At 45.3% G+C, this 21,484-nt stretch overlaps 1 protein-coding gene across 2 annotated transcripts in view; it reads left to right on the forward strand.

The window, feature by feature from the left end:
• Positions 1-16,348, forward strand: part of LOC133138521 (vitamin D3 receptor A) — a 51,699-nt gene extending 35,351 nt beyond the window's left edge. For both annotated transcript variants that reach the window (XM_061257347.1, XM_061257348.1), the window contains 7 exons: positions 1,875-2,005; positions 5,090-5,274; positions 5,796-5,895; positions 6,082-6,265; positions 7,694-7,845; positions 8,092-8,208; positions 11,341-16,348. In XM_061257347.1, the coding sequence (XP_061113331.1) occupies positions 1,875-2,005; positions 5,090-5,274; positions 5,796-5,895; positions 6,082-6,265; positions 7,694-7,845; positions 8,092-8,208; positions 11,341-11,594 (1,123 nt within the window). In that variant the 3' untranslated portion in view covers positions 11,595-16,348. The remainder of the gene's footprint in view (positions 1-1,874; positions 2,006-5,089; positions 5,275-5,795; positions 5,896-6,081; positions 6,266-7,693; positions 7,846-8,091; positions 8,209-11,340) is intronic.
• Positions 16,349-21,484: the final 5,136 nt, after the last annotated feature.

Here is a 21,484-nt window from a genome sequence, read left to right on the forward strand (position 1 = left end):
GGTCTCCACAGTCCCAAAATACCCCCTAATGTGTGTCAATCTGTATCAGGCCTGTGTGTGTGTGTGTGTATATGTATATGTATATGTATATATATATATGTGTGTATATATATATATATATATATATATATATATATATATACATACATATACATATACCCCTTCACTTTTTGCACACAATATTGTTTTATTTATTTTAGATTGATAAAATTGTCATTTTTGCCCATACATCACGTTGGCTGTCGTATGCCTTTTACTCGAGAGTGGGTAGCCACTCTAGCGTGAAGGTCTGAAGGATTGATGGAGTGCTGCTGAGATGGTCGTCCTTCCAGCAGGTTCTACTACTACTACTACTGCTGCTCTGTTAGTGACCATTGGGGCCCTTACTCTGTCCGTTACTCCGTTATGCCAGACTGCCAACTCTAGGAAGTGGTGGTTCCAAACTTCCATTTCACAATTATTGAGGTCGCTGTGCTCCTGGGAACACACAAAGCTTTATAAATGGTTTTATATCCTTGCCCTGATCTATGCCTCGCCACAATTTTATCATAGAGGTCTACAGAGAGTTCCTTGGACTTCATGGCTTGGTTTTTTTACTGACATATTGTGAATTGTGGGACCTTATATACTCAGGTATGTGCCTTTCTAAACTATGTCCAATCAATCAATTTGCCACAGATGGGACCCCAGTCATATTCTAGACATATCTCAAGGATAATACCAGCAAACAGGATGCATTTGACCATAATTTGGAGTGCCACAGCAAAGGGCTGAATATGTATGTAAATAACAATTTTCCGTTTTTGATTTTTAATAAATATGTTTTCTCTTTGTCATTATGGGTTATTGAGTGTAGATTGATGAAAATGGCAATTTTAACCATTTAAAATGAAATCAACAACACAACAAAGTGTGCAAAAAGTGAAGGAGTCTGAATATACACTGCTCTTCATAATGTTTGGGACAAAGACCCACCCTTTATTTGCCTCTGCTCTACAATTTGAGATTTGTAATAAAAAAAAATCACGTTGTTTCACCATGTACAAATTATAGTGTTCAGGGCACCATAATGTTTGGGACAAAGCAATGTTATGTGAATGAGGGTAGTGTTTAGTATTTTGTTGCATATCTTTTGCATGCCATGACTTCCTGATGTCTGTGACCTATCAACATCATCAGTGTCTGGTTATCTTATTTTTAGGCTGTCCTACAAGTGATACTAAAACTCTTTGCTTTTGAATGGATCTTTGGGAATTCAGGGGTGGGACTAGATTCAGCTGTAAATTATGCTGATACAGTGTGGAACGCATTTGTTAGCAAGAAAATAAATGATGGGTCATTGTCCCAAACATTATGGAGGGCACTGTACCTCCTCACATCAAATGTGTGTAGGTCCTGCCAAAAGCCAAGTTTGGCCGGCTCACGTGGAGCAGCAATAATTGGCTCGCTGCTCCAGAGGGAGGGACTTGGCAGGTTAGTGGATAGCCGCACAAACAAGCACCTCGGGCGCCTCGGAATCACGGTTACAGCTTGGGAGGCGAGACGGCTTGAAGAAGGCGTGTTGCTCTCCCGTTGGCCTCTGAGGGACGGGGTGTGGGCGGTGTATCTAATACTAGCTCTAATTGAATCAGACGGGGTCCAATTGGCTACCAAATTGCGAGAAAAAGGGAAAAAAAATTGGATAAAAATATTTTTTTTTTAAATAATAAATGAAAAAAATGTGTGTAGGTCCTCACAATGTCTGAAAAGTGTATGGGTATGTCATCATAAAGTTTCTGAATGTTGTGTGTATATTTGCATGGCCTCATGAAGATGTGTGTGTGTGTGTGTGTGTGTGTGTATGACCCTCTTGTCCTGCCCATCCTCCCACTCAGACGCAGTATGAAGAGGAAGGCCAGCTTCACTTGCCCGTTCAATGGCAGCTGTACAATCACCAAGGACAACCGCCGCCACTGCCAGGCCTGCCGGCTGAAGCGCTGTGTGGACATCGGCATGATGAAAGAGTGTGAGTCCCCCCACAACCCCCCCGCCCCAGCCTCCAATCCTGTCCACACCCTCCCCTGCCCCCCCCCCCCAAACCCTGAAACTATTATAACCCCCCCTGCCCCAGCCCCCAAATCCATCCACCCCCCCCCAAAACCTGAAACTCCTACAAACCTCCCTGCCCCAGCCACCAAACCCTGAAACTCCTACATCCTCCCCCAAAACCAGCCCACCTCCCAACATCCCAACACCCAAATGTGCATGTTGCCCCCACGTCTCCCAAATCCACAGAGCCATTCACGGCCCCCTCCCGAGCAACACTTGCCACATCCTCCCTTATGATCTCCAGTGCACACAGCAGTCTGTTTCCCTCTGATCTGCTGGGAAGTGTGCTTTAATCACTATCGCAGATAACACCTGACTGTAACATCACTGCAAGCCAGGCGCGCGCATACACATACACACACACACACACACACACATATACAAACAGAACAATGAGCAGGGAGATAAACAAGCCAAGCACAGCTAAGCTGATGGATGCAAAGAGAGGCGGTAGAGAGAGAGGGAGGGAGAATGAGAGGGAGTGAGTCCAACAATGACTCTTTCTGTAGTCTCTTTATACAGAGGTTTTGCCTGACCCGTATTTCATTCAGGAGAGAGACAGAGGGATGAAGCACTGTGATAGCTTTTAATGAGATCCACAAGAGAAAGAAAATGCATCAAAATGGTCTCTTTGTGTCCAGAGAGGCAAACATTTGAAGCCGCTGGGTCAGCGTGCTGGGCGATTGTTTGTGCTTCGGGAGGAAACAAGGAAGTGGCTTGGCAGTCTCTGAGGGGCTTGGCCTTGTTACCAGTCTCTGATTGGCCAGAAGGCTACCAATCAGGGAACTGGAGGATTATGTAAAAGTGAAGGTATGGCCTCAGAAGTCATGGAATTTCCCTTGCATTGAAGGCCGGCAGCACAAAACATAAAAAGATAAAAAAGGAAAGATAAATAAATGTCCAAGACAAAAGGGAAGTCTGTGGAAACGCAAAAGTGGCCGGTCCCTTGTTTTTCAAAGTCCCCTTTGTTTTTGTTTTTCCGGGTGATCAAAGCCGTGGGCGTGTGCCCTAAACTACCACCCCCCCCCCTCTTCAAACGGAGAGGGACAGTGCGGATTGTCCGCTGCCGTTTGAGCGCGCTCCAAGAGATTGGAAGAAAATCACAGCACAGATGTACGAGAACAGTGCAGTCGCACTTTATCTCCCTTTATCTCACCGTTGAACTGGCACCATCTGACGCTCGGCATGCATTCAGCAGGCCCGCATTGGGAAGCAGTGCTTTAGACCAACACTGGGGCCCTACAGCCGCTCAAGACCGGGCTGGCCGAGGTACGGGAACCTCTGCATCCAAGACTGGCAAAATGGCCTGTAGCCTAAGCTTCCTTCTGATGTACTTGAGTCCTGAAAACTCCCATAGCTTCTGTGAATAAACCACGAAGCTTGTGTGAAGCCTGCACTGGACATAACACACAGCCATTAATCTGCCACAGAAAGGTCCGTTTTCTGCGCGCGGGGTCCATGCATCCAACTTCCCCCCTGAGTGGAAATCAATATCAAATCAAGAAGTGTTTTTATAGCCAATTTTACAATATGTTTGACGTGGTACGGAGTGTACACCAGCCTGCAACCTGCTCAAAAATAGGCCTAGGGTGACAGCAGCAGGGAAAATGTCCCTAGGTAGCATACGTACATACAGGCCGAAGAAACTTGGAAGAAACCAGTCTCCATTCTCCAGCTGGCTCAGGGTGTGGGTTCACAGTAAGTAGGATGGTCAAGTACATTTTCTAAGAAATTTACTTACTGTGCATAGAGTAGCCTGTAGGCTTAATGCAAATACAGTGAAGTCCATAGTATTTGGTCCATATAGAAATTGCATCCCTTTTTATAAGTCCCTCCATTTCTGGGGACCAAAAGTAATTGGACACTTGACAGTCAGCTGCTTTTCATTAGTGTATGAAATCACTTCCTTAGTGCAGGTATAAGAGAGCTTTCAGTATCTAGTCTTGATTATAGGCTTTTGATTGCCCTAACTACCATGTTTCACAGATGTGGGGGGGGGGGGGGGATGCTTTGGTTCTTGGGCAATTCCTTTTAGCCTCCAACACTTTGCTCTTGCCATTTTGCCATCACTCGGCCAATCTCGGTCTCTTCTGTTCACAAGACCCTTTTTCAAAACTCTGCTGGTGGTTTAGGTACTTCTCAGCAAACTGTAACCTGGTCATCCTGTTTTGCAGCTAACTAGTGGTTTGCATCTTGCAGTGCAGGCTCTGTAGATCTGTTTCTGAAGTTGTCTGTGGACATTGGTCACTAACACACCCATGCCTGCTTCCTAAAGTGTGTTTCTGGTCTGTTGGACTGGTGTTTGGGCTTTTCTCTTCATTATGGCAAGAATTATTTGGTCATCAACTGTAGAGATCTTCCTTAGCCCTACCAGCTGCTTTGCAGTTATTGAGCTCACCGGTGCTATCCTTCAACTTAATGATTTTCCGTTCTGTTTTTTTTTTTTAGTACTTACCTATTGTTACAGACTTCTGGTTATGTAACTTCTAGTTCCAGACACATGTGGAAAAGGAAGATGTCGCTGTATTGGGAAGTACCGGTGATGTTCTGCAGATAGCTTATTTTAACTCATGTCTGAAATGTTGTGTAAGGAGGACTTACTTTTTCCCCGGTTTTCCCTATCCAGCCAATTTAGCATGTTATTTTATAATGGTATTTAATGGCAGTGACATTTTGAAAATGGCATGACACATATTTTACAATACTTTCCAAAATAGATGAATCTTATAACCAAGCAACTAAACATTTAAAGGGATAGTCCACCCTGAAAATGAATGTTTTTGATGCATTGCATATCCTTTCCTTTATATAACCTCTTAAATTATCCTGTTTTTATTGGAAATTTGCTAACAAGCTAGTGCTTAAGCAGTTGCTTGTGAAAATACTAAAATAAAGTGGCCCAGTCATACTAATAGAGCGACAGGATGTGAACATGGGCGAATCGGCAGCAGTGATGTAGACGTTGGTTGGGATAATAAAGGTGGGTCTATCTGTGTGTCAGTCATTTTGACAGATGAGGAGGTGCAGAGGAAGAAGGATCTGATTCTGAAGCGGAAGGAGGAAGAGGCAGCGCGGGAGGCGCAGAAGCCCCGGCTGAGCGATGAGCAGAACCAGGTCATCGCCTCGCTGGTGGAGGCGCACCACAAGACCTACGATGACTCCTACTCTGACTTCACACGCTTCCGGGTGAGGCCCAGCCCCCTTAACCCCTTAACCCCACCCCAACACTTGAGACTGTTCATCACTTCACCTCACCCACCTCTACCACTGCCAGATCACCACACTCTTCTCTGCCATCACCTCACCACCGTACTTACCTTTGCCTTTTCTTCTCCTTTTCTTCTCCTGTGTGTCTCTGTGTGTCTCTGTGTGTCTCTGTGTGTCTCTGTGTGTCTCTGTGTGTGCGCCTGTGTGTGCGCCTGTGTGTGCGCCTGTGTGTGCGCCTGTGTGTGTGTGTGTGTGTCTCTCTCTGTGTGTGTATGTGTGTGTGTGTGTCTCTGTCTGTGTGTGTCTATATGTGTGTGTATGTGTGTGTGTGTGTGTGTGTGTATATATATATATATATATGTGTGTGTGTGTGTGTGTGTCTCTGTGTGTCTCTGTGTGTCTCTGTGTGTGTCTCTGTGTGTGTCTCTGTGTGTGTCTCTGTGTGTGTGTGTGTGTGTGTGTGTGTATATATATGTGTGTGTTCACATGTGCTTGGGCAGCCACCGGTGAGGGAAGGTCCTGTGACACGCAGTGCCAGTCGTGCCGCCTCTCTCCACTCTCTGTCCGACTTCTCTTCAGACTCCTTCAGCCACTCCCCAGGTGAGCCACAGCAGCACACCCCTCCCTTACATGGGGCTAAGAGCCCTTCTCTCCCTGAGCTGGGCAGAGCTAAAGACCTCTCTCCCTGAGCTGGGCAGAGCTAAAGACCTCTGTCCCTGTGCTGGGTGGAGTTAATGACCTCTCTCCCTGTGCTGGGCGGAGCCTAACAGTGTCCCTCCACTGCAGAGTCGGTGGACATGAAGCTAATGAACTTCAGCAGCCTCCTGATGATGTACCAGGACAATGCAGCCAGCCCCAAATCCAGCGAGCCCGAGAGCCCCAGCCTCTCCATGCTGCCTCACTTGGCCGACCTCGTCAGCTACAGCATACAGAAAGTCATCGGCTTTGCCAAGATGATCCCTGGGTTCAGGTGTGTGTGTGTGTGTGCGCGCGCGCGTGTGTGTGTGTGCGTGCGCGAGCGTGCGTATGTTTATGTGCTTGTGTGTGGGAGAGGGTCAAGGGTCATTTTCCATGCCGCGTTCTCTGGAGTGAACACCGTGTCTCCCATTACAGCCGCAATAGAGGTTTTAACATATTTACAATGGAACATTCAGCTGGAGCGGCAGATAGGAATTATGGGTAAGCAATGAATAAACATTGCTGTGAACCTTGCCTGTTGCCCGTAATTGATGTCGGAGTGCACTTACGCAGTCTGCTGCCCTGCCAAAACACAAACTTATTATGATCAGTCAGTTATCCGGCGGTCTGCCCTGGGTACAGCAACACCAAGACCTCTACATCTGCAGCAGAAACGTGTTGCCAAAAGTTCAGCCTTCTAGAAAATTCCCAGTGTTTTCTTCCGTTGTTTGCTTGAACCTTCACCGCACTGAAATTGTGAACATTTGTGAGACTGGAGAGAAAGCGCAATATACTAAGAGGGACAGGGAGTGCCATTTCACCCCTTTCTAGTTTGGCTCTGAAAGGCGTTTTAGAAGTTGAAAAGAGTCGACTCCGTGTTCAAGCGGAAAGGAAGCTGCTTTCTGCCAAGTACAAAAACTGGGCGTAAAACGAGTCCTTTTTAGTCGTGATTCGTGGAACTCCCAGCGGTCAACATGAGCTCATTTGTGAACCGTTCTGTGGCAGAACCGTTCTGTGGAGGCAGAAATGTTTGGCGTGCCGTTATTCCCGTCGGCGAGCGCGGCCTGTGACTGAAGGCAGGAGGCTGAAAATAGGACTCCGAGCGTCACCTGATAGACTCACCTTCAATGGGAGCATTGTGTGTACTGCGGAGGGGCCGTTGCCTTGGAAACCTGGGGGCCACTAATATGGCTGTACATCCCGTTCCTCTCGTTTCCAGCAATAGAGGCGAAAAAAAACAGCCGGGGTGCTGACACAGGCCGCCACGCCTCCGGCTCGCGTGCATGTGCGTATGACTCATCCCCCGCCCGGTGTGTGCGGCCTAAAATGGCCCGCTGTCCTCCCGCTCGCTGCTTGTGTCCCGTTCCTTGTTTAGTCTAAAGGCTGCGTAGCCGGCCCTGGCTGCTATGCAGATGAGCACGCATTAAAGCCGTCCTTTAGCGCTTTGCATCTTAATGAGAAGAAAACGCACTGCACAGGTAAAGCACATATCCGTTGTTTTGACTCGGACGCGAGCTGTGATCTGATTACCTTCTTTTCGACTCCCTTTGCAAACACAGGGCTCCCAGACCAGGCCCTGTGTATGTTAGGGTGACGTTGATCAATTAGCTGTTTGCTTCACGTTACATTTGAAGTGGTTAACTCTGCGGGCGTTGTCAGGGTGACGTGTAGTGTCCGTGTAGCAACCTGTAGAAACCGTGTTTCTCTGTTTGACGCACAGGGACCTGACTGCAGACGACCAGATCGCGCTGCTCAAGTCCAGCGCCATCGAGATCATCATGCTGCGCTCAAACCAGTCCTTCAACCTGGAGGACATGTCCTGGACCTGCGGAGGGCCTGATTTCAAGTACTGTGTCAATGACGTCACCAAAGGTGAGCGTTAACTGTGGAAGCTTAATGTCCATAACATCAATCATTTCATCAGATATTATTTGCTCCTATGGAAAATGCCTATGGATTTGTCACAGCATTATGTATAAATGACAAGTTTGAATCGTAAGGGATTTAGACGTGCCGCAGATTTGGGGGACGCCAGCGTGTTCCTCTCCTGTGAGGCTTGGAGGAGGCGGAGGAAAGGAGCGCGTTTAGGGGTCTGACCGCAGTGTGACTCCCCCGCAGCCGGACACACCCTGGACCTCCTGGAGCCGCTGGTGAAGTTCCAGGTGGGGCTGAAGAAGCTGAACATGCATGAAGAGGAGCACGTCCTGCTGATGGCCATCTGCCTCCTGTCTCCCGGTACGTCCTGCGCCCTGGGGGGCAGGGCCCTGAGGGGCCCAAACCTCTCCCCTGGGATGTGGCTGCGGGTTTCATGGTGTGGGTTTCTGGCCGCTTGCAGGTGTTGCTTGCGAGAACACTGCCCCCTCTCCTATTGGCCAGCACTTTACCGAAAGCATGCCACAGTGTAATGAAGGGATAAACGTGTTGGTATTATTTGGCGCCTGTGGTTAAAGCGGACAGCTGATATCTTGTTTAATCATGTTCTCTCTAGAAGCGGCTATGGGTGACAGGTCTGTAATGAAGTCTGCTCAGCATCTCGCGTTAGGCTGCAAAAAGAACACGTGTCACTAATTCTCTAAACCCCACTGTAGCTGGCCCATTAATATGCCCATGTCTCCAGTGTTGCTGTCAGTGGCATTTGATGCTAAGATAATCATATCGGTAATCTTAGCCACTGTCTTCAGTCACAATAATAAGAAAACGCTTTCATCTGGGGCCAGAACAATAAACACATCCTCCACGCAGCCTGATGCAAGTGACTTATGTGTGCTTTCAGCTATTCGTTTGTGCCAACAGCGGTTTCATGCAGGGAGGACGCTGTCGAACCCTTGATAATAGTAATACTGTCTGCATTTCTTATGTGCAGTGCACAGTGAGAGTATGGATACACTAAACAAACAATGGACCAGACATTGTTCTAAATTGTTCTAAAATTGGATACCTAGCCGTGACTGCCTTGTACCCTCTAGTTTTGGTATTTGTGGTTGGCACAGTGAGAACCGGGGCCTGGATCGCAAAGCAGGATTACTGCTCTAGCTGGATGACTGCACTGAGTAAAACCCGGAGTTCTCCTATATCTAGAACATGGATTGAAGTTCTGGGTTTTACTTGGTGCAGGTGACCAGCTTTTATGATTGTGAGAGGCTGTTCCACCAGGGTGTCCATATCATTTTGTATAAAGTCTTGTGAATTTTTTTAATGTTGCCAAGAATACAGTCCCCTCCTCTATTGGAACAGCAAGGGCGATTACATTGTTGTTGCTATAGACTGAAGAAAATAATTTAGTTCAAGGTCAAAAGATGGTATTTTTATCTAGATTTGTTAAACTTCAAATATCATATCACCTTTTTTACCAGACCACCCAATTTTTAAGTGAACAAAAATATTGGAACATGTGACTGACAGGTGTTTCTTGTTGTCCAGATGTGTCCTGCTAGATTGATTGGTTAAACAATAGGCTTGGTTTTAGCCTTGGGTTTTGCTTTTGGAGACTGCATTTGTGTTTGAAAAGACAAACCATCATGTCTTTGGGAGAAAAGCAAGCCATTTTGAAGCTTAGAAAAGAGCGGAAATCTATCAGAGCCATTGCACAAGCATTGGGGATATATTGTACAACAACTTGGAATGTCCTGAAAAAGAAAGAAACCGCTGGCATATTGAGCAACAGACATCGAACAGGTCGACCAAAGAAAACAGCAGTTGATGACAGAAACATTGTGAGAGCTGTGAAGAAAAAAACCCCCAAAACATCAGTCAGTGACATCACAAACAATCTCCATAGGGCAGGGGTGAAGGTATCTCAATCAACCGCTCAAAAAAGACTTGGACTATACCACAAGATGCAAACCACTCATCAGTAGTAAGAATCGGAAGGCGAGATTACAATTTGCAAAGAAGTACAGATGTGAGCCACAAAAGTGGAACAAAGTTTTATGGACTGATGAGACCATGATTAAGTGAGGAGAAAGGGATCTGCTCATGATCCAAAACCTACAAGTTCACCTGTGAAGCATGGTAGAGGAAATGTCATGGCTTGGGCTATGCTTCTGGAGTGGCCTCACTAATCTTTATTGATGATGGGACTTATTGGGAGGAACTTCATTAGGGAGGAAAAGTGGAAGGTCTTAGACTGGCCAAGTCAATCACCAGGCCTTAACCCCATTGGGCTTGCATTTAACCTTCTGAAGAGGAAGGTTAAACCACTACGCTAGGGCGGCCTGTAGTGTAGTGGTTAAAGTAAAAGACTGGGACACGCAAGGTCGGCGGCTCTAATCCCGGTGTAGCCACTATAAGATCCACACAGCCGTTGGGCCCTTGAGCAAGGCCCTTAACCCTGCATTGCTCCAGGAGAGGATTGTCTCCTGCTTAGTCTAATCAACTGTACGTCGCTCTGGATAAGAGCGTCTGCCAAATGCCAAAAATGTAAAAATGTAATGAGATTGAAGGGAAAACCCCCTGAATCACACAACTGAAAGAGGCTGCAGTAAAAGCCTGGAAAAGCATCACACAAGAAGAGTGCAACCGTTTGGTGATGTCAATGGGTCACAGGCTTGACCCAGTTATTTCAAGCATGCTTCCAAATTGTTATTTACTTTCATTTACTTATCCAATACTTTTGCTCACCTAAAAATTGGGTGGTCTGATGCAAAGAGTTTAACGCATCTAGGTGTAAAAACCAGGAAATAAATATTGTATTTGTCCCCCATTGAAGACATGCTGTCAAATTGACATGTTACTTGCAAAGATATTCTGCAAACAACTACTGGTTCTGTTGTTTTGCAACATGTCTGTGTGACCTTTGACACTTTTGTTTAGATTACCTGGTGTGTGTCCAAAGGGTAAAAGGCAGTTACATTTTACTGAGTGTTACATAATTCATTTTCTAAATCTATCTTGTCTTGCCTCAAGTCATTGGCTGAGTAGTAATCTGCCATGCATATGGACAGTTTCTTTGCCTGGTAAATATGGGTCTGCTGTTTTCTTTAAATGAAAGCTCAGGTGACTCGCAGCATTGGATCTTGTACTTCTGTCCTCCGTCATGAATGGCCTGTGTTTCAGTTTAGAACCTCCCGCCCTCAGGTTCATAGTCCTGCTATAACCCATGTGGGGGCAACCTGTAGCCTGGTGGCTAAGGTACATGACTGGGACCCCAGAAAGTTGGTGCTTTAAGCACCAGTGTAGCCACGATAAGATCCGTGTAGCTGTTGGGCCCTTGAGCAAGGCCGTTGCTCCAGGGCGGATTGTCCCCCGTTTATCAATCAACTGTTGCTTTGGTTGAAGGTGTCCGTTAAAATAATGCTCCCTTATTGGTTATGCTACCTTATCTCCACCTCCTCACTGGTTCGCGCTGCCCCATCCCTGCCCTCGCAGATCGGCCGGGGGTCCAGGACCACGCCCGTGTGGAGTCGCTGCAGGACCGCCTGTCGGAGGTGCTGCAGGCCTACATCCGCGTGCACCACCCGGGCGGCCGGCTGCTCTACGCCAAGATGATCCAGAAGCTGGCGGACCTTCGGAGCCTGAACGAGGAACACTCCAAGCAGTACCGCTCGCTGTCCTTCCAGCCGGAGCACAGCATGCAGCTCACGCCGCTCGTCCTGGAAGTGTTCGGCAGCGAGGCCTCGTAGCCCCGCTCCCGCCCCGGAGGTGGGACGGAGCGGGAGGGGCCGGGACCGAGGGGCGGGGTCACTGCCGGCCTCCGAGGCCGCAGTGAGTGGGGAGCTCCCCGCGCAAGTAGAGAAAAGGGAATCGTGAGAGATTTTATGTATACATATATAAATATATATATATATAATTATCTATATTTAAGGAAAGCAAAGTTTATATTGAAAATCAGTGGAGGATTGATCCTGTGTGTGTGTGTATGTGTGTGTGTGTGTGTGTATATGTTTGGCTGTTCTAGAAGGGTTCTAAAATGGCAGAGTACACACGCACATACTTGCATACGTACCCACAGGAGTAACAGACACACATGCACACAGACACACACACACGGCTGGCTATAATGAGAAAATAAGGCCTAGAAAATGTTTTCTAGGTTTGTATATGAGGATATTTAATGACCACTTGTGGGTGTGCAGTTCAGGGTGCGTGAGGAGGGTTCATAATCTCGTACGAGGCACACCGTCCCTGTGGGGTACGCCCTCCTCTCCATGTAAACAGCCTGGCAGAGGGGCACGTGACCAATGCCGGCCAATCGGGATCCTCTCACGGTTTCGAGAGGGGCTCGAAGGGCAGGGTGCAGAGCGACTTTGCGATTGTAGGATCCTCACAGTTCCCCAGCCCGGGAAAGCTAGGAGAGGCCAGGGTCTGTCCCGCGCGTGGGTGTTTGTGGCTCGTACCCAGGACCTCTGAAAGGTGTGGAGGGGGCTCGGCCAGGCCGTTGAGGAGCCGCGTCACGTCATTAGCGTGTCGCCGTGCAGGGACTCGTACCAGCTGAGAGTTTGCAGGGGCATCCCTGTGCTGCTAGCTTAACTGCCCATTTGGCAACATGCTGTTTATTCAATTGGCACAGCGGAACCTCAGACACATGAGTAACTTAATCCAAGTCCCCCTGAATGTGTTTTTCAAGTTCAACAGGTGTTCAAAGACCAGCTGATGTTCTCGCCGTTCTTTAAATCTTTCGCCACCCCCTCCTCCCACCCCCTCCAGACTGCATTCAGATCTGATTCTGTGCCACAGGTCCTGTAGTGTCACATCACTGAAATAAAGTCAGCATCTTTCTGTGGTTTGTTGGGTGGTGCTGCCCCCTGTTGGTTTGAATCTGTAAATACCACAGTATTAGTTCTGTACATACGTAGGGCGAAGTACGTAGGTGATACTAAGATAAACCATTGAAGATACTCTCAAAATATATGCAAATATTATACTGACTATTTTCTTTTATTTCTTTTTTATTTTTAAGTAACACTATGCTTTGGCAAGTTCATATACTGTATTCCTTTTCAGTGTGAATACATTATTTGGAAAAAGGTTTGGTCAAATTTGAGATGAGCAATGGGGTGTGTTGGAACATTACTTTAAGTGTGTTTTTACCTTTTTGTTGTTTTTTGTGGGGAAATGGAAGAAATTCAGACTAAACCTAATGCTGCTCTCTACGGTAAGCCATACCATCCGTTGTATATAAAAATCACACCGACCGTGCCGTTGTAACCCAACGGTGTGTCAACCATAACTAAACTGTACTAGCCACCAAAACAGCCGATTATGCTTTCCTCTACGCACCAGCGAGCGTCGCTGGACGGAAGCCGCAAGCTCGTCTCGGAGCTTTGAAGCAGCCGCTGGTTCCGAAAGGGCTGGGGAGAACTGCTGTGCTCAAAAGGCAGGATTTCCCATGCTGCTCTTGGGTTTTTTTAATTTTTATTTTATTATTGCTATTGTTTTCTCTTGGAGGCGCGCTGAGAAGGCAGCGCTTTTGCTTGGAGCTTGCCCCTGGGGGGGCTGGGTAACAAGGAATCGGTCTTTTGATGTGTGTGCGTTTGGGCGGGTCTGACTGATCCTCGGGGCCCCGAGCATGAACGGATGTTTAGGGGGGGAGGGGGTGTAGAACAGTGGGGCCCCTGCGGTTATGAGGCTCGCTGTGGGCGCACTCTGGGCAGAGAAAGGACATCCATAGGCCAGACCGTGTGAATGTGCCCCTGTGTGCACATGAACACGAATGCCCTGGTAACAGAGCGCTGCGTTTCATACCGTGCTGATGACCCCCCCCCCCCCACATACATGCACACATAAACTTGCATGCCTGCTATTGCTCTGAAGTCCATGCGTGTATAGCGCCCCCTGCATGAGGCAAGCAGGACCACATCCTAACCAAACTCTCTCAACCAGGACAGACTGCCTTGTACCGTATCCTAACCCCCTCAAACAGAGCAGACTGCCTTGTACCTTATCCTAACCCCCTCAAACAGAGCAGACTGCCTTGTACCTTATCCTAACCAAACTCTCTCAACCAGGACAGACTGCCTTGTACCGTATCCTAACCCCCTCAAACAGAGCCTCAGACAGTGTTACCTGGGTCACACACAGGATGCCTACGCAGGTTTATGCCTTTTTACGGTTCATTTTTCTGAATGTCATTTCATTTGTACTGGGATTACATAGACAGAAACACACACGTACATTTTTTTCCTGTATCCAGGGCTGCTTTTACCATGACATGTGCCAAGGAGGGGTGCCTCCTGTAGCTGAACTCACAGCTGGCCAAATGTTTTCAAAGGTTTACTCAGACACATTTTTGCTGCTCAACCAGAACAGTACAGTATGCACAAGTTACGGAGTCAATCAGAGTCCGTTATCGTGTTCTAATAATCGCTCGTTTCTCCGCCGTGAGCAACCCTACCCTTTTCCCTTTAGAGATGCGTTGCTACAGTAACGGCTGCAGTGTGTGAATGAAGAGTTTTAAGGGGCGGGGCCACCATAATGAACTACCTCTCATCTGCACAAGGATTTATTTTTTGCATGTGTTTTTATTCAGATTTTTTTTTTGTTCTTTTTTTTACCTCCTGTTTTTGCTATAACTTCACATTCTACGTGCTGGACAGTTACCTCAGAGCATCTCAAGAAGTGGAGGAACGGATCTAAAAGACTTCACCCCAACTCTTCTGGGCTGGAGGCCACGCTGCGAGCGGCAGGGCTGGGACTCAGGGCGTCTCGTGGCTGTGGACGGCCGGGGGCCGGGCCGGGGAGCTGAGCCGTGGCCTCCACCCAACTGGACCCAGCTCTGCATGCTGCAGCGCCTCCAGCCATGTCTGCTGCTTTTTATTACGTAGCACAAGATGGCCGCCTGCTTATTAACTTCAGCTGATCTGTGCGTGCGCGTGTCGGAGCATGCGAGAACTGTACGAACTATAGGAAGAATGTAGTGTTTTGTTTTTTTTGTAGTACACAAACGGGTATATTCAGGGCCCAGTTTTGGTGTCTGTCAGGTCTGCTTTTAAATAAGCTCTAACACCTTTGCCTCCCCCCCTGTCCTGCGCTCTTAGATTTTTTGACGCAACTCTCCAAAATGGCAGCCTTCTCCGGATGCCTCTGGCGAGAAACGTGCTGGGTTTGGGGCGGGGGGGGGGCGCGACCGTGGTCACGCTTGCAGGAATAGCTCCAGTGCCCGTGGCTCGTAATCGCTTGCTTTGAGCGCGAGACTGCTGACCGCGTCTGCAAATTCTGGCCGTCCCCCTTCCCCAGACAGGAAGTTGGCAGACCTAGCTGTGGCACAGCGCAGTGAGAGGACGAGACTCGTGCAGTGGGGCTGATGCCACGGACATATCGTCCAGCGCTGGTTAACAGATTTCTGTACAGATTTCAAAATAACTGACCCGTTCTCCCCCTCTACCTCTATGACAGATAAGACTGACACATTTAGTATGCACATCCCTGCTACCAGCAGTTTCCCCAGTGTAACCTACCTGTCTTATACCTACCATGTCTGTTGTGTAATGTGTATATAAGTGTAACACATAAAACGTATAACTAGGCCATAAATGGACACTGTTAAGCAGGAGGGAATTATTTTGTACACATGCATACACACACACACAAACACATACAAACATATGCATAAGCTTGCTTAGTTACCACAGTGTGCCAAAAACCTGGAGCCTTATTTCTTGATAACCTTTGGTATTAATCTTGACGTATTGTATTGCTGCCGATATATGTATTCATAACCGTTCAACTAAGAAAAAAAATGCTTCAAAACTGTGCCGACTCTCGTACAGAGGACTTGAGCGGGAAGTCTAATCTCAAAAGCCATCGCCGCGGTCCTCCAGCTACGCGCATTGCGCTCGCGCGCATAGCCGCGAAAAAAAAAAAAAAAAAAAAAAACATGGAACCGTCGTTGAATGTAACAATGGTTGTAGACTCGTGTCACTAACATTATGCCTTAAAAACAAGCTCTGATTCGGCTTGCGCGGGATAGCTGCGGTGCATGCTCGCATGGCGCCCTGCTGGTTTTCCCCAACGCAACTTTTGTTTGTTACTACGCGCGTGAAGACCGAAAGTACCATGTTTTCTATATCCACAGCATCCAGTCGAGAAACCAGATTCAGTCATTTTATAGCTGAACGTAGCCTACTAGCATTTTCTTTTCTTTATTATTTTTTTGAAGAATCCCCCAGAAAAGCACTTATATACTAGCTACCCATGAATTCCTGTAATTAACTGATATGGACCTTGCATATGAATCAATGCAGGCCTGAAGCTGTTGCTGTTAGTGAGGTAATTGCTCTAATTTGATCATTGATAATCTTTATTGCAATTCTCTTTGTTCTGTCATGGTCTATTATGTTTTTGTTTCTATTCTGAAAAACTGATCAATTGACTGTATTGTAATTAGTATGTGAAATGTTTTGAAAAAAAATCAAATAAACCTCTGTACATACCACAAGTGTATTTTGTTTGGTTTCCTGACTTCATGTTTAACCCCCTTTTCTTGACACAAGTTGAAAATAAAATGATTACTATTCTTCAACCATTTTGACCATAGGCACAATCCTGGTTTTCTGAAAAGGAACCCTTTGGGGTTTGTTTTCTGAGAGTCAGAATTACTACAAATACTAAAATGTTATAGATGCTCAAACAGTGAAAGTGGAAGCTTTTTTTCCTAATGAAAATAATTTCACAGATACTACACTGGACAAGTCCCCTTTCAAATTTGATGACAATATCACCAAAAAAGCGCATTCTTCATAGTTTAACTTAAAAGTTAAAGTAAAAAGTGAAAAAAAAAAAGTTTAAAATGTTGTAAAAAGGTAGTTTTCCAAAAAAAAAAGACACAAAAGGAAACAAAATGATATTATGGGTCTTAGATGTAAAATACTGAATTTTGCTTACTAAATTATACAACACTTTTTTATCTTTAAAAAAAGGGTTTAGACTTACGCCTACCTCTCAGTCTCAACCGCCCTCTCCTTGCGCTCCCCTCAAACAGCAATGAGAAGGTCGAAGAAGATTATGAAAAATTCACAACCCCCAGCAAACACATTCAAACACATTCCACAATTTCACATGCTATTTAATATTCAAAAGCTTATAAGCATACTGAATAATAATACAATATTTTGTGTATTTAGATTCTCACCGATATAAAACTTGGTGTATTTAGATTCTCACCTCTCTTGTGGGCATTTTCACTGTCTTCCTTAAAAATAGTAACTCAGAAGAGAGAGTCCTTGGAAGTCCTCCAGACAAAGTTCTCTATTTAGACTTGGGCATGGCAAAATACATTTTTTTGTTGTAAAATGTCAACCCTTAAAATCTCAAGAACCATTTTTGCCAAAGCGCTACAGTCTCAGCATGCATACTGAAAATGCTAGTTTTGTTATGCAGGCAAATAAATGCTGTGCTTTATGCAAGCCTAACAAATTATACACCGTTGGAAATGTAATGTCATTTGCTAAAATGCTTTTCAATCGTCACCTCAATAAAATGCCAGTAGTCAGTTCTTTGCTGACCAGAAGTTATACAGTGGGCTCCAGAATTGTTGCCACCCCTGACAAATCTTCACAAATGTGCTGTACACTAAAAAAAATAATAATTATTGACATACAGTGGTGAAATTTATCATTACATTAATGGAATTTGGCAGACGCTCTTATCCAGCGTGACGTACAGTTGATTAAACTAAGCAGGCGACAATCCTCCCCTGGAGTAATGCAGGGTTAAGGGCCTTGCTCAAGGACCCAAAGGCTGTGCGGATCTTATTGTGGCTACACCGGGGAGGGTTACAAAGGGTTACAAAGCCCTTTCTAAGGCTGTTTGAGACTGGGCAAAAATGGTATCCATGGGAGAGGTGCAAGGCGAAAACCTTTGCTAAGCAGGAGGAACATAAAGGCGTGTCTCACATTTGCCAAAAAACACATCCCAAGCCTTTTGGGATAAAGTTCTGTGCACTTTTTTGGAAGAAATGGGTCCCGTTACATCTGGCGTGAAGCTAACATAGCATTCCACAATAAGAACATCATACCAAGTCAAACATGGTGGTGGTAGTGTAATGGTATGTAATGGTATGCAGCAAGACAACAATCTGAAGCACAAGAGCAAGTCCACCTCTGAATGGCTCAGAAAAACCAAAATGAAGGTTTTGGAGTGACCCAGTCAAAGCCCTGACTTAAATCCCATTGAGATGCTGTGGCAGGACCTTAAACAGGCAGTTCATGCTCGAAAACCTTGATGGTGTTGGTGAATTAAAGCAATTCTGCAAAGAAGAGTGGGCCAAAATTCCTCCACAGCGATGTCAAAGACTGATCTCCAGTTATCGGAATCATTTGGTTGCAGTTGTTGCTGCCAAAGGTGGCACAACCAATTATTAAGTTTTGGGGGGCAATTACTTTTTCACATCGGTGATATAGGTGTTTCATAACCTTTTTTCTTCAATAAATGAATAAGTGTATTTTCGGTTTATCCAGGTCATGTTTGTCTAATGGGCGGCACGGATGGTGCAGTGGGTAGCACCTCACAGCAAGGAGGTCCTGGGTTCGAATCCCCGTCGGTGTGGAGTTTGCATGTTCTCCCCGTGTCTGTGTGGGTTTCCTCCGGGTACTCCGGTTTCCTCCCACAGTCCAAAGACATGCATGTTAGGCTGATTGGAGAGTCTAAATTGCCCATAGGTATGAGTGTGTGAGTGAATGGTGTGCGTGCCCTGCGATGGACTGGCGACCTGTCCAGGGTGTATTCCTGCCTTTCGCCCAATGTATGCTGGGATAGGCTCCAGCCCCCCTGCGACCCTGTTCAGGATAAGCGGGTCTAGATAATGGATGGATGGATGGATGTTTGTCTAATACTACATTTTGTTTGCAAACAATTGTTTCAAATCTTCAATCTATTTGCAAAAATAGAGGAACCCAGGGATGTAAGCTTTATTTTCCAACATGCGTAAAGTAGTAAACTTTATTAATGATTCAATGGAATCAAGCAAGGTCTTACATTTTTCAAATAAGAAAAATATTTCCCCAAAAACAGGTTCCACAATTATTGGCAATTGCTTTGTGCAAGCACCCCATCTCATTACTGTCCATTGGGATAATATACACTTGCATCCTCTTCCTGGCAAGTCTGGAACCATTCCATATGTTTCACGCCTTTTTATTATTGCACTTACAGTGTTAGCCATGACACTCAATCTGTGTCTTCTGAATTGACCGTTCCTTGGCTTTTTCCATGCCAATGGTTGACATTTTTGCATTTGCATGCTCGTTACCTGATTTTTATACTCTGGTGGAATAAGAAGTGATGGAATGACAATATTTTGTTTGATTTTATTGACAATATTTGTTAGGGGTGCCGATAATTTTGGTACCTGTGGTTTTCATAAAAAATTTGATTACTAAATAAAAAACACTAAAACATGAGAGTAAATGTATTGAAATGGATATAGTTTTCCTGTATGTGTGAACATAAAGTGATCGCTGAGTGTATATTTTATTAGATAGACCTGTACACCAGCTTGTTAATGCAAATATTTAATCAGCCAATCATCTGGCAGCAACTAAATGCATAAAAGCATGCAGACATGGTCAAGAGGTTCAGCTGTTTTTCAGACAAAATGTCAGAATGGACAAAAAATGTGATCTAAGTGACTTTGACCTTGGAATGATTGTTAGTGCCAGACAGGGTGGTTTGAGCATCTTAGAAACTGCTGATCTTTTTAGGGTTTTTCCACACACAACAGTCTCTAGAGTTTGCGGAGAATAGTCCGAAAAGCAAAAAAACATCCAGTGAACAGCAGTTCTGTGGACAAAAATGCCTTGTTAATGAGAGAGGTCAGTGGAGAAGGGCTAGACTGAGCTCATGTTTGTAGCTGCACTATGGATGTGCTATAAGGGGCTGATTCAGATTTGAGTATGTGCAGGCAAGGTTAGCTTCATTTCAGTACAGTTGTGCACCTCACCAGTTGAAGTGAGTTGGGTGTAATATGCAAGTGAAGCGGGGCTAGCTACATGCCTGGGCCGGAGGAGTTTGTGACTGAGAGAAGCGTTCAGACTGACTTGGACACATTTGAATCATATCTGGTGTATTCCATCAGGAACTTTTTTACGTAACTTCAAGTCGGCTCAATAAAAATAGAAAAAACAAATGCTCTGAGTTATTGTTCCTACTTGTACATTATCCTGTCATTGTTCAACTGCACAACAATTTCTGTCTGCTGTTAATTCATTTGACCCATCTCGGGACAGGACTACATGAGTCTTTCAATTATTAATGGATTACCACAAAACTGACTGGCAATGCACAAAATATAAATGAATAAATAAACCCATAATGCAAATGTGAAAAATACTGTATGTTATTAATGTTTCAATGGAACCAACCAAAATCATACATTCATTTAATAAAAAATACAATTAATTGAAATCAGTCTTCACATTCTTGGGTTTGCGCTTATCAACTGGATTGAAGTCCGGCCATTGCAAAACATTTTGTTGTCACAGAACCATTTCTATGTGGATTTTGAGGTATGCTTTGCGTCATTGTCTTGCTGTAAAGTTTACCTACGGCCAAATCTCAGCCTTGTGGCAGAGGCGTCCAGATTGTCAGCCAAAATTGCCAGTCAGGGGTGCCAGTAATTCTGAAGCCCACTGTTTATCAAATTCCATTTCACAAAATCCAAAATGGTCATTAACATCTGGACCACTTAAAACCGTGAAAAGGTATTTTAATGTTGGCTTTTCTTGATGGCATTACATCAACTTGTGTACATTGGTTTCATCTTCTTTGCTGTCTAATTTTGCAAGGACAGTTACATTGTGGAAAAAAGTGGATGTGTCTCCAAAATGCTATAGTAGCCTACTGGAATAATTCCTGAAACTCCAATAATGACCCCTGACCCTTCACCATTACCATCCTGCAGCAGTATTGGCAAGTAAGTGCACACAAAGAGTCCTGTCCAATGGGTTTACATACACTGGAGATTCATACGATTCTTACCCTACTACATTGTGCATTGTTTCATTACACCTAAGTACCAACCATCCCTGATTTGATAACAAGGGTCGAGACTATTGCTAATGCAGAACGGGTGTGCAACAGTGTCAGGACAAGCACTCGAGACTAGTTATCAAGCTACTGGCATTGTGGCAGAAACCAAAAAGCCACAAATTATCGCAATCAGTTAAATTTCCATCATGCAAAGCTATCAGTGTAATTCAGGCCCAGGGAAGGAAGGGGAAACTGAATGTGAACAAAAATAGGTTGATGGCACCTCTGTCAAACAGCACAATCAACAGGCAGATTAACATCTGCAGGCATTGTAACATTCTGAGAAAAAATAACATCCAGTGGAAAACTTGTTGCAATTATTTATTTTTGCCTCATGAAAAATTGGTGTGGCATGCGTATTTTTTTGCTAAGTATGCCACACCTGAAAAAAGTTAAGAAATGTTGGCTTGTATCGCTATTTACAGGATGTAAATGTTTATATACACACAATCTTACAATAATTTATAGCCTATAACACCCATTTTGCATTCAATGGCCGATATAGGTTCCATTTTACATTTTGAAGGGAAAAAAAATAAAATATTGT

The sequence above is a fragment of the Conger conger genome, chromosome 10 (genome assembly GCF_963514075.1).
Source record: "Conger conger chromosome 10, fConCon1.1, whole genome shotgun sequence".
NCBI lineage: Eukaryota > Metazoa > Chordata > Actinopteri > Anguilliformes > Congridae > Conger > Conger conger.